This window comes from Sorghum bicolor, chromosome 3, assembly GCF_000003195.3.
Source record: "Sorghum bicolor cultivar BTx623 chromosome 3, Sorghum_bicolor_NCBIv3, whole genome shotgun sequence".
Classification (NCBI taxonomy): Eukaryota; Viridiplantae; Streptophyta; class Magnoliopsida; order Poales; family Poaceae; genus Sorghum; species Sorghum bicolor.
This window is the reverse complement of record NC_012872.2, coordinates 1,068,583-1,082,371: the sequence shown is the minus strand read 5'-3', so window position 1 is coordinate 1,082,371 and position 13,789 is coordinate 1,068,583. Positions and strand designations below refer to the sequence as shown.

At 47.9% G+C, this 13,789-nt stretch overlaps 1 protein-coding gene across 1 annotated transcript; it reads right to left on the bottom strand.

Moving 5' to 3' along the window:
• LOC8081377 (mitochondrial arginine transporter BAC2) lies at window positions 9,031–12,567 on the bottom strand. Its single transcript, XM_002454862.2, has 2 exons — window positions 11,510–12,567; window positions 9,031–10,130 (listed from the first exon to the last, which is right to left on the bottom strand). Exons 1-2 carry the CDS (start codon window positions 11,858–11,860, stop codon window positions 9,417–9,419), a joined length of 1,065 nt encoding a protein of 354 aa, XP_002454907.2. The 5' UTR covers window positions 11,861–12,567; the 3' UTR covers window positions 9,031–9,416.

Below are 13,789 nucleotides of genomic sequence, written 5' to 3'. Positions count from 1 at the left end.
ATGGAAAATTTTCTTCTTTTTCTTATATTATAATAATATATTTGTTGCAAAATATTTTTACTTTGGTGCTTGAGTACACATATTGTTTAATCTTCATACCACCCAATTCTTAATATAATTGGTTTGAATATTTGAATACTCAACACAGTATTTAATTCTTTTTATGAATGAAGATATTTTGAGAGAACCATATTGTTGACCAATATTTTTCCTTCCACAACAAGCTATCTAGGCTCTAGTAATCATGCTAATTTGTTGGTAGCTCCATAATTTTGTATCCAATAGATTATTTAAATTGGATAGAAGTTGTAGCTTGTGATGATTACTGGGGATTAGTAAATAGTGGTGCCTAGATTTGTTGAATAACAAATGTAAAGACAAGTGCTTAATTCAGACCATGTTGAAATTAATCTTATTAGTCAGAATATAAAATGTTCACCTAAAATTTACATATACTATTGCTATGATAGTTTTTGTTATATTTATGTCAGTTTATATCTACTAAAGAACTGTATAGGAAATGAAGCAAATGGCAATGAAACTTTTGGTTGAATGTGTGACAACTATACCACTAGACAATAAAACTAAGGAAAACTATAAAAAATATCAAAAACACTACAATTTTTCTTTTACTAGAATGAGATAAGATGGTGCGGAAATCCATCATTCCATATGATTTAATTATAGTTCTAGTATGGTGTTTGATGCATATGTCAAACTACTCTTGATATTTTTCTCTATGAAAAGTGTTCCTATTATATTGTCGTCATTCTAGATCCATTTGCATTCTAGTAGACAACCGCCACTTTCACCATCTCACATATAATATAAAAAATAGAGAGGAGTAAATGAAATAAACAAATGATTCTCAAAGCTAAACCATTGTTGTGTGTGTTGTGCCTGATCATGTGCAGACAAATCTACTCCATGGGTACTTCTTCCACACGAGCATATTCTCATTAGTTTACAACGTTGTCACTTTACTAGTATGTGCAGCCTTGCTCCTTAGCTTTTTCTAGAGTCACGATTCCATTTCCTCTGTTTTGCATTGGTCCATGTGTTACTTTCCACTTTTGCGAGGTTTTGTGCCTAGATAGGCAGCAACGTAAGATGGTGTTCTTATGGAACCTCATTCTGTATAGGGCATGCAAGTTGTAGAATTTACCTATTTTCTTTTCTGTGCAACTGGTCCATGAACTTTTAGGATATCTACTCGTACATTTATTGGAAGAGTACACCTAGTATATGGGTATAGGATGTATGCACGCTAACTGACAATGGTAATAGGAGTTGATGATTTCTAGAGACGGCTTTTGCCTTAAATTTTAATAAAATTTCGGTAGGGCCTTAAACCCCTCCTTTTCCATAAAAAAAATAATTTCTAGAGACATATATGATGAACACTAGTCAAGTGACAAGCTCATTTCTAGCTGCAAACCAATGTATAGCGAACCACGCATTGGACTTGTTAAGGATAGATCAGCATAAAAAATTGAATAGGAACTTTTTAGTGAATATTATATGCGTGTGCCATAACTAGTTGTTACTTTTTTGTTAGTATATATGCACCTACAACACTTATAAAAAAGTAACAGTGTGTGTATTTGCATAGCATGCAGCTCTTGTTCACTGTATTCCAAAGACTGCTAGGGAATCGATACATTTCATATGTTTCATATATTCAAATCATGCTTTGAAAAGATATATCATGCAGGCACTTTCAAGGACCTTCGGAAAGCATAGGATCGAAGGGTCCTAGAAGTCGCTATAGAAGAAAGGATTGACTAGGTTAATTAAAGAAAAACAAAAAAAACCACAACACAATATCCCAAGTGACAAAATAACGAACACAAAGCAGCCAACAACACTATTCCACCGAGTGTCATTAATTGTTACAAAGCCTCATTACAAAAGATGACCAAGTATCCCTAATTTTTCATGGAAAACCTCAACCAAAACCACAATATCCCCTGCATGCACATAGTTAGCGCCAGTACACTTAGATAGAGATTGCAAGTCTGCAACACTTCATCATCACTGACAAGCATCGCCATACCCCAACAATGAGCAACTCTAACTACACCTCTACATGATCAAACTAGGAATGTCAGCCTCACACCAAAAGCAAGTAACAAATCCTAGGAGATTTAGGGCATTAGAACACCTTGGAGCATCGGGCAAGAACACAAAGATGAAGACCGTCATGGATCATCATAGACAAGCATCATCCTACCGCAATAACAAGCAATTCCAACTGCACATCTGCAAGCTTGGACTAGGAATGTTGGCCCCGCGATAATAGCAAGTAGCGGTTCTAAGGAGGTTCAGGCATTGGAACACCTTGCAGTGTTGGCCAAGAACACAAAGATGAAGACCATCATAAATCATTGTTGCCAAGATCGATGCAAAAGCAAAGAGCACCTTCAGCTTTCTATTGCAGATGGCAACCTTGCCTCAGGTTGTTGCCATATGCCCACAGAAATAACCTTCCACAATTTTAAAGGCTAGTCATGTGTCATTGTTGCTGGGACATCACCACACACAAATGACACGGTAGGTCTCACTTGATAGGTCTGGTTTGACAAGGCACACCCAATCTATGTGCATTAGATATTCATGGTGAATTGTGAAGCAATGAACAACCAAAAAACTAAGCGGAGTCCGCAACCCATCGTTGAGTTGACAACCACAACTAAGATGGGTCTGAACGATGCCTCCAAGGATGGTGTGGCACCGAGGGTTCAACTATCGCCCGTCCATGAATGGACAAGGTTTCCACGATTGTGAGCGATGCGAGGGGGGAGTGTAAAGACACATGTGAAGCCCACGCCTATGATCGTGAACGATGTGGGGAAGGGGAGCAAACACACGTACGATGCTTCTTGTAATCTTCTACAGTAAACAAGCACTTTTATGTCCAGTTCAGATCCCAATGAAACGTGAAATCCATATTGTGATCCAAACAGCCTAGCTAACTTTTAGTTTAATTTATACAATTCATAAAAGTAGTTTTTTCTTTGGATTTTATCAGTTTTTTGCCAATTAAAAACCTAGGTACCTTTTGCTCTAGCCTTTTACAATCTAACAAAAAAGGTTTTAAAAATATAGCATGGATCCAAACATGCCTTTGACTGCAATGCATCCATACGGATAAAACCGTTTGTCACTATGAAGGATAGAAAGGCAGTACAATGGTAAGAAAAACTAGTTGTAAGTTGTAACTAGATAGCCTTATCTAGATTACGTACTACGACATCCAGTAACCAAAGTGGATATGCTTGAGAACACAGCATACATGCAAAGCCATGTCCTTGTTATGTGAAGACGAGGTAAAAAAATCATAGGGGGATTGAACGAGCGCTCGGTTCTGAAGCGACAGCGAGCCGCACTCACTAGATATATATATATATATATATATATATATATATATATATATATATATATATATGCCTGGGCTGGACGGCATGGACGACCGGCGCACTCCGATCCCCTCTCCATGCATCACCGTACGTCGCAGGTGGTGGTGAAGCAGTAAAAAGCTGACCGGCCAGCCGGACGTCGGCTGTCGTTGTCGCATGTGTATGGCTGGTAGAATCCAAGGCATGCAGTAGCAAGCTAGTACTTGCGCGCGCGCCTGCTGCCGCGCGGTGGATCGGAATATGTCCGAGAATCAGAGCCCCCGCGAATGATTGAGGAATGAAAGGCAGGCGGCGCGCGCGCGGGCGAGTCAGCGACTAGTGCTCCGGCGGTCCCCGGCGCCGAACGCTGACGCGCATGAACAGTGCGTGGTGGAGATCGAGAGCCAGAGAGGAGCGAGGCCCGGCCTTGCGTGATTCCGCGCGCGAGCATCCATCGATCGATGTCGTGGGTTTCCATTCCATTTCCATCAGCAAGCGCTCTGGCACTTGGCGTGGCGCGCAGCCGGCCATGGCCGACGCCGACCTGACGCTGGCATGCACAGCACCGCGCGTGCGCCTCCCGTGGCGCCCACAAGGGGACGCTGGTGACCCGGCACACAGCGCGGCCGCGGCGCCCACGTGATGACATGCACACCGCGCGCGCGGGCGCATCGAATGATCGACGACATCGACCGACGGGCAAGCTATAGCGTTAGTTCTCGGCGGTTCGGTCGGTAGCCGCCAAACGGCATGCGTGCTGGACTGCTGGTGGCCTCCTGGAGCGTGTCCCCGTCGCGCCGGCCGCGCCCCATGGATGGATCGCCACGCCATGCAGGCTGCTGGCTGCTTGCATTGGTAGCTTGAGCTGTTCCATATCGATCATGACGTGACAGTGTCACGCCGCACTGCGGCCAGTGGACCGGCCGATGGATCAGATCCAGGGTCTGTCCACTGGATTGGCCCCCTCATCGATGGCCTTGTTGACGAACAAGTGGCGTAGCATCATCCATAATGTGAGTAACGAAGGATGCATGAATGAGCCACAGCCAAATGATGCATCAGCACTACTACTACTACTACTACTACTACTACTACTACTTGGTGTTGTAATTGTCGTACTACGGCGGTAGTGTCGACCGGGTGAGCACACGATCCACTCGGATTCTGGATGCATGCAGCAGGCAGCCATGTCAGTCGTCTCCTCGGTCAGATTCGGGAGAGATTCCCACACGCATCCAGCATGAATGGATCCTGGGCCTGCAGAGATCCATATGGACATCGCGTCGTAATGGGCAGCAGCCAGCAGCCATCGGTGGGCCGGCCGGCAAAGGGCAAAGCCGCCGCCCGATTGGGCTCGGCCGTTCCGCCCCTGCCATGCATGTCGGCCAGCCCCTGTCCGTGCGCGCGCAACTCAAACTCCTCGTGCCTGCTGGTGTGGTGGTGGTGGTGGCCATTGGCCATTGCCATGCGCGTCTCGCCCGGCGCCCACCCTACAAAATGAATGATTGGACGCCATGGTGTCCGTGTCGACATCGGTGCGCCCGCCCCGCCACCGCCATGCCGGCCGGTTGCTCCAGACACGCAGATGGCGGCAACCTGAAATGATGGGAAAGCCTCGCGCCCTCGCGTGGCAAGGGAAAGCGGCGGCCACTTTTCCGCGGCCCGACCGTCCGGCCGCAGCATGCCCATTTCGGGGCGCTCCACCAGCACCAGGTGGGCGGCGTGTCCCATCAGCTTTGGGCTTTGCCGCTTGCTCCTGTTAATTAACAGGAGCCCGCCTGTTCTTTTGGGCATCTCATCATTGCACATTTGCAGTGTCCATCGGTCGACCTGCACGAGCACCATGTTTTGATCATTATCGCATCACCGTCGCGTGCTCGGGTCCGTCAGGTCTCAGCAGCTGGTCGTTATTACGATGCCATCATGCGAACGATTCTTACGAGACAGTGAGTAGGGCCTTGTTTAGTTCAACATGAAAACCAAAAAATTTTCAAGATTCTCCATCACATCGAATCTTGCGGTACATGCATAAAGCATTAAATATACACGAAAACAAAAACTAATTACACATTATATATATAAATCGTGAGATGAATCTTTTAATCCTAATTAGTCTATGATTAGATAATATTTGTTAAAAAAAACGAAAGTGCTACGGTAGCGAAATTCAAAAAATTTCGCATCTAAACAAGGCTAGGTTAACGACACGGTAGCTTCGCTACACAAAGACCAGCCCATTTTTTACCGGCCCGTGTAAACCAAGGTGGGCCTTAGAAATAGAAAGTCCATGAGTCTTTTTGGGCCTATCTTTCAACTGTTCTCTGTCTCCCGTGTCATACTGCATTAAGCTTTCTCACGATTCTTCTTTCTTTCCTTAATTAAGGCTTTTTTATTAATTTCTTCAGAGACAGTCTTGTCAAGGCCCCCACTAATTTTTAAATACTTGAGAATTTTGAACTCATTGTTTCTCCTACAAGATGAGTTCAACTAAATAGCACCTTTGAGCTCACTTCATTATCACATCTATGGTATTTTGACTTTTTTTCCAAAGGGAAGACAGAATTATACTGAAACATGGCAGAATACAGCCCATACCACACATGAAAAATCTAAATAAAATTATATAATATTTTATCTATTTCCTTCTATTGTCTTCTTTCCTAATGACTTTCTTTGATGCAGCCAATGCTATAGATAAACACAGTCTTGTTCAATACTGGAGTCGTAGTCCAGTCCTTATGCCGAACTAATGATCAACCCCAAAACGACAAGACAGTTGCCAAATTACCGGCGAAATCAAAGAAAGAAAAAAAAACACAAAGAGCCAAAGAAAATACAGACAGCTATACATCTACTCGGGGGTCACATGCACATTCTCTACAGCGACCACTAGAAGAGCAGCCAATGCAAAAGCCCAGAACCGTAGAAGCCAACGTCTACTACGCTGGTAGTGAAGGTCCGAAGGAGGAAAGATTCCCTGTCAAATTCTTCAGTGACCCAGGAGTCGGGGACCTCAAAATCAGCAGGATAGTTCAAAAATTTTTTGCAACACTTTCGTTTTTATTTAACAAATATTATCTAATCATAGACTAAATAAGTTTAGAAGATTTGTCTCACAAATTACAAATAAACTGTGCAATTAGTTATTCTTTTTATCTATATTTAATATTTCATGCATGTGCTGCAAGATTCAACGTGACAAAGAATCTGAAAAATTTTGTAAAATTTTTTAGAACTAAACAAGACCGAATCTACTTCTGCTTGGCTTGGCTAGCTGGAGTAGCTGGATAGAATCTTTGTCAGCCGTAGCCGCGCGGGAGGATTGGACATAAATGGTAAAATTTCATATCCTCAGTGGACAGTTGCTGCAAGAAACTCTACTCCATGTTGCCACTGACCATTGCTGTCTTGCTGACTAAAAGCAACCGTTTAAAAAAAATGAATGGCTGGTCACAGCATCTTCCTTGCTCAACTGACAAGCAAAGTTCTGATGTTTTCCTTTTTTCTCAAATATACAAAAGACTTACTCCCTCCATCCTAAATCATAGGTCATTCTAAAAATCTTGGAGTCAAACCATCTCAAGTTTGACCAAAATTATATAAAAGAATTACAAAGTTTTGTGACATCAAATAGATATACTATGAAAATATATAATTAATGAAGAACCTAATGATACTTAGTTGTTATTATAAATGTTATTATTCTACCATATAAATTTGGTCAAACTTGAGATCACTACTACAAAATTTATTAACCGTGACCTTTCAAAATGGTCCTTGGAGGCGGGTAGTATTTTCAACTGCCTCGATTAATGCTTAGCATTAACTGAGGCGGTTATTCTTTTATTAACCGAGGCGGTTATAGTCAATCGCCTCGTAAAATCTATTTACCGAGGCGGTTTTTCTGACTCAACCATCTCGGTTAATATTTATTAACTGAGACAGTTTTCCTAATGCAAACGCCTCAGTTAATGTATTAACCGAGGCGGTCACGTTATAAAGTCCGTCTCGATAAATCAAGTCCAACCCATAAGCTCACTTCAGGCTCGCTACCATATGCAATATATAAACGATGTCTCATCTCAAATCCTAACTTCTCTCCCAGTCTGAGCCGCACCCTTCCCTCCCGACCCGGCCCCTCCACTCCACTCCACTCTTGTCCTAGCACCGAGGCAGGCCCCCCACTCCCCATCCCCTCCACTCCACTCCACCGAGGAGGTCGTCGGCCAGGAGCACATGGATGAGCGAGTTGGAGCCCCGGCCACGATGGGCACTCGCCCACGCGCCGCGGAGGCCGCGGCCTCGGCGGCCAGCGCGCGGAGCTCGCCCGCGTCGACGCGGACCACGCCCAGGAGGTGGTTCGGGACGCCGCGACGGGCACCCACCCACGCGCCGCGACGGTCAGCATGTGGCAGGAGGTGGTTCTAGAGCCGATGAAGGTAGGGAACCCTCTTTCTCACCATCTCCTTCACTCATCCCTCTTTTCCCCTCTCATCTCCCTCACCTTTTCCCTTTTGCAGATCCAATGGAGCAGAGGCAGATCCGGTGAAACAGAGGTAGAGCGTGGACGTGGATCTAGCTTTGGGATTGGGATTAGGTAGTGGATCTAGCCAGTGGGCTCGAAAACGGACTCTTCGGTGGGCTCTAGTTTTTTTTTTTGTTTTTATTAAATTCATTAACCGTGGCGGTCTTCCTTACTTGCCCGCCGTGGTTAATCAATTAACCGTGGTGGGCACAAGCAACCGTTGCGATTAAGCCACCATTAATGGTGACCTTTCATTCGCGGCGGTCACATGTGCCCGCCTCGGTTAACCAAAAACAACCGTCGTAGTTAATAAATTTTGTAGTAGTGCATGCTTTGACTCTTTAAATTTTTTGAAATAACTTATAATTTGGGACGGAGGAAGTATATCATTCTATTTATGAAGAAGGCACGACAATTTCATCACTTCTATTTTTTGGCGAGAACACGATTGATAACTTATAAAATTTTTGATTGATACTCCTTGTCGTAGTAGCAATCAAAAGCCCCACCCACCGCTGGATGTTTTCCATGCATCGTTTATCGATATACTATATCAATTAGTCATTGTGTCACTGATGTTCATGCATGAATAACAGCACACCAAGTCACCAATGTATGTACTCACATTGCACACCAAGCATGCTTCAATTTGTATATGAATCTTGCAGCTATGGTACTCTGAATCTTGCAAGTGTTCGGAACCGTGCCAAACGAGGTCTCACATGATCATATCCTCTGTTGCTACACAGAAAAGCTAGTCCATTTTTGCCTCTTCCACTGAAGCTGGAAAGTAAGGCCTTGTTTAGTTCCTCAAAAATTTTGCAAAATTTTTCAGATTCCCCGTCACATCGAATCTTTAGACGTATGCATGGAGTATTAAATATAGATAAAAATAAAAACTAATTACACAGTTTGGTCGGAATTGACGAGACGAATCTTTTGAGCCTAGTTAGTCTTTGATTGGACAATATTTGTCAAATACAAACGAAATTGCTACAGTGCTCATTTTGCCAAAAATTTTGGAACTAAACAAGGCCTAACAGTGTTTCAAAAAGAAAGACGAAAAGAAAATAATGACTGAACACAGCCTCCTCTCCTTGCTCTGACTGAAAGCAACTGACTAGAAGAATTCTGATGTTTTCCATGAATGGTTTATCGACACATACTGTAATGTCAATCGGTCATTGTCTCACTGATGTTCATGCAGAGTATCTGAAATAGCAGCACACCAATCTAATGTACTGCAGACTGTATTTCCCCAACTATCGGGGTAACTGATCGCCATCATCATCAAAGACGCAAGCTTCAATTTGTATGAAGCTTGCAGCTACAGTACTCTACGAATCTCAGCTCATTCCCATGGCATGAGACTCCCCCATCCACTCCCAAATCCCAATGAATACTAGCCTATGTACAACACGGTCCAATCTCACAAATGGGGTAGGGTATGGTTGCACGAACGAACGGTGCAGAATCTGGCACAGCACGCGAGCTCAGTTCTCCTCCATGACCAGCCTGGGGCCACTCCCGCTGGCCAAGAACCGCAGAGCCAGCTCGTAGGCGGAGAAGATGGCGCCATTGACGACGAACGCGCGGGCGACGGCGGTGCCGAGTCCGCGCCACAGCACGGGGAGACCTTCCTCCCGGACGCTCCTCCGGAAGCAGTCGACGACGCCGCGGTACCTGGGCGTCGCTCCCATGCCCTGCGCCTGCAGCCGGGACTTGACCACGTCCAGCGGGTAGCAGCAGACCCAGCTAGCGACGCCCGCCAGGCCACCGGACACGAGCATGGTGCCCAGGCCCTCGTCCCCGTCCCCGTCCGCGCCCTGCCGGCGGCACCCCGGGTGCATCCGCTCCCGGGCGCGCTCGTACGTCCAGAAGTAGACGCCGTGCGCCGGCGCGTCGCGGAGCGCGGTCACCGTGAGCCCACGGTACACGCCGCGGAGACCCTCACGCCGGAGGATGTCCCGGGCCATCTCCACGGGGCCGCGGCGGCGGTGGTGGTGACCCGGGCGCCCGTGCCCCGCTGCCTCCAGTTGCAGCCGGATCTTGACGAGCTCGACCGGGGACAGGATCAGCGTCTGCAGCGCCCCCGTGCCGACGCCGGCCAGCGCCACGCTCGCGTAGGACGGCGGCTCCGAGGTGGCCGAGCTCTCTGGGTCCAGCGACCGTGACAGGATCGCGTACACCTGGAACACCATCGCGTTCTGCAGGAACGCAGCAGCGAGAAGAGCATTCTCGTCAGTTGTCATGACACGACACAGACTACAGAGCATGCCATTGCAGCTCGTAACAAACACCACGTTGGTGACTTGTGCGGCGAACGCGGCAAGGCCATGGCCATGGCCATGTGCGGTGAAGTTGATGGGTAGTACAGTACAAATTTGTTGCACTGTACCAAACTTTGGATGGCTGACTGTTCATCCATATGATGTTGTGTGGCTAGGAATGGTGCCATGGATTCAGGTTAGATCCTTTTCTTCTACCTACCTTTGCGTTTTTTGACGGAGGAAAAGAGGTGCCTTTGCTGAAAATCTGAATGTGACGTAGCCGGAAGCGAAATGCATCAACGCCGACAATCCTAAGAGGACAAAAAAAATCTAAGACTTAAAATTTGTATATTTTTCAATCAAATTCAGTATCCCTTGACTAATCCAGCACCCCTTTGGAGCAGAATCGTGAGTTTGCCAACGCTAGGCGTGAGGCGTTATTAGGCCTTTGTAAGATATGAAATGACTTGGGCGACGTTAGGCGTTTAGAGGCAGTACATATTTACGCAAAGGTGGGCAGGAACACGAGCGCATGGGCATGTGCATCAGCGTACGTTAGTACGTTGCTGGCTTTGTTGGTGACTAGTGAGCGTGAGCACAAGGCGCACACCATGTGAAGCTCCAGAAGCAGCGGGCGGGCGCAGGGCAACAGTGCATTGAAGCTGAAGCATACCATGTGAGTGAGAGGACCATTGCGTGCAGCGTTTCGAGCCGTCAGCCCAAAGATGTTGTGCCCAGATTGCCAACTGCTTCTGCCAAACATGCAGAAATGCAGCCATTTCCATTCATCAGGTTTTGGTGATGGGTGATCAAGAGGACCATTTCCACACGTCTAGTTCTGAAATCGATGGCCACAAGCTGGCACTAGCAGGCTGTGTTTCCTAGTGCGATCTTTACGGGAAAGGGGAAACATGGCAAGAAAAACGCAAAGACAGACAAAGGCAAGAAAAGGTAGTAGCGCTGCAACAAGAGTTCAAACGCGACAAGAAAGGTGAAAATTTTGCGCATGGCCTTTTTGAGTGAGTGAGACGGGAATTAGAGTGCCGTCCATCGATGGCTAAACTCGATCGGCGGCGAGTGGGTGTGGCGCATGCTTGTTTTTTGAGCAAATAAAAATTTGTAGTATCTTTGAAAGCGATCGACTTTTGCTAAAAAAAATAAAAGTAGGTAATCAGTGGAGACAAACAAAAAAGGAAGACGTATCGAAAGAATCCACGGCGTCCGAGGTCCTGGAAATGGAATCCGTGATCCGTCCGTCCGGACCGCCGCGGCATGGGACGGAAGCGCGGCGACGCGGTGGTGCAGACGTGACTGACCTGGAAGGCGACGGAGGCGAGGGGCGCGGCCATGCCGCGGTAGAGCGCGGAGGGGCCCTCGGCGTGGAGGATGCCACAGAGGAGGCGGACCGCGGAAGGGTGTGGCGTGTCGCGGCGGCGGGGCGCGTGGGCAGGGGCGAGCCCGACCCTGGGGCTGGCGGCGGGCGGTTGCTGCAGGCGGATGCGGAGGGTGTCGAGCGGGTGGCCCGCCAGCACGCCCGCCATGCCACCCACCCCGCCGGCCACGAACTCGCGCCCGCCGCTGGTCGCCAGGAACTCCGGCCAGAACTCCATGGACCTGCCGGTGCTGCTCTCGTCGCTGTACGTGCCTGTTGGCGCGGCGGCGACCATCCGGGGACCCGGACGAGCGACGGGCCGGGCTGGATCGACTCGATCGATCGTCCTCCGCGCGCTCGGACGGACGGACACGGACACGGACAGGGCGCCCGGCGCTGAATGGACGAAATGGATGGTCCTCCCTCCGCCTGCTAGGTGCCCGTACGTGCACGGCAGATTGCGCGCCCAGCCAGCCCCGGCACCCCGCCCCCGCACCCGTGAACGCGATGGACGGACGGACGGACGGATGGGTCCAAAATTAAAGGCAGCGCTGGCTGGCGGGGCGGGGCGGGGCGGCCTCCGTTGGGAAAAGAAAACGACGCCACGCCCGGGCTCGTGCGGAGAGGGCGCGCGGTGGAGGAAAAAGAGGAGGCGATGGCGGCGGGATAATGGTGGGAGCCGAGCGCGCGAGGGAGCGTCGCCTGGCTGGGGCGGCTGGCTGGTTGGCGGGCGCCGAGGAAAGAGGAAACCGGGCAGCACCAGCAGGCTGCAGGCGCCCGCCTCGCCCTCTTTCCCCCCTCGTTTCACGAGTCGCGCGGGCCAGGATTGACATACAGAGCATGACTGTCACATGGTGTTGCGACTGGAACCACCAAATCCCTCTGCGTGCGCGTCCTAGGTTCCGTGACCGGCTTCGGCATCGCCATGACGGCGACCCTCTCGCTCTCCTGCCGTCCTATTTGGTGGTAGTTTTTATTACATACTGTAAGTCTAGGTCCATATCAACAGTTATGCATAATGTATTTATAAAGAAAAAACTAGAATGATTTATAGTAAAGAATAGAGAAAATAACAAAGAAATGGCTGATGAAATATGAGGGAACTGATCATCGTCGTCACTGGACTTTGTTGGACCACTTCGGACTAATAATAAACAAGTAAAGTCTCCACACGTGTCCGGCCGGCACTCTGGGAACGTACGTGAGCACGTCACTACTGGAAACCAGCTCACGGACTCGTGTGGACTCGTGATTGTTGCGAGGACAATACAATGCAGACACAGAGACGAATGAATGAAACAAGCAAACAAGTAAAGACGACGCAGATCGATCGATGAGCAGCACCATGGCATGCTAGTATGTTTACCAACGTTTGCTTGCGGGGTTTGGGTTTGCTTGTTCATGGGGGAGTAGCGAGCACGCAACGCGTAGCTAGCTAGTGATGGGTCGTTGATGATGGTTTCCATCGACGTACGTAGTCGACGTTTCTGGAACCATGCATATGGTGTGTTCATCACGTCTGAAATTCCCCTATTGACGACGATGACGTTTTTCGGGTACTGCGGCAGGCATTGTAATTTACCCACTTCTCGATTTTTAACTTTTGTTAAAATGCATATAGTTCACTTTCCTTTTGTCCCATATTAATTTTTACCTTTTTTATAAGTGTGTCCTAAAATATTTACACATCTACAATGATGGTGAGGAGATTATTAGTAGAGCTACCAAATTACGACTATAAATGATGGTGCAACAGTAGTAGTGGCTTGGAAGTTGCGGTGCAAAAACACTCCTGAACGAGTGCATGGGAGCTTTCGGCCTCGATCCCTTGCTTGGACGGAGGGACAAAGCCCTTGGATTACATTTTAGTACGCCAAAGCTGATGGCCGGGTCCAGCGAGCGAGGTGCGGCCGTTCAAGCTGCTGTTCCACGGACAGCCTGCCTGCTTAGCGCAGTCTCCTCCTCAGCTACACAAGCAGATGGGCATGTGGTGGGTTCGAGCGCGTGTTCGAGGTTGGTCCTGTTCAGAGCCCAAGACACCCAGGCATCTGCTGAATGATAGTGAGCAGATTAGTAAAGCTGTTGTGAGCTATGCAAAAGTCCTATCAAAATCAATGGCGACATAGCCATCTTCGTTCTTAAACTATCACCCGAGGCTCTATTTAGTCTCTTAACTTTCAAAACGCCCAGTTTAGTTCCTAAACAATCGATTTTCGGGTCAATC

Bases quoted from the DNA above. Each gene is read 5' to 3' on its own strand.
- LOC8081377 (XM_002454862.2), bottom strand. From the start codon at position 11,860: ATGGTCGCCGCCGCGCCAACAGGCACGTACAGCGACGAGAGCAGCACC. The intron at 10,131-11,509 runs GTCAGTCACGTC...GCGTTCCTGCAG, and splicing joins TCGCCTCCGTCGCCTTCCAG to AACGCGATGGTGTTCCAGGT.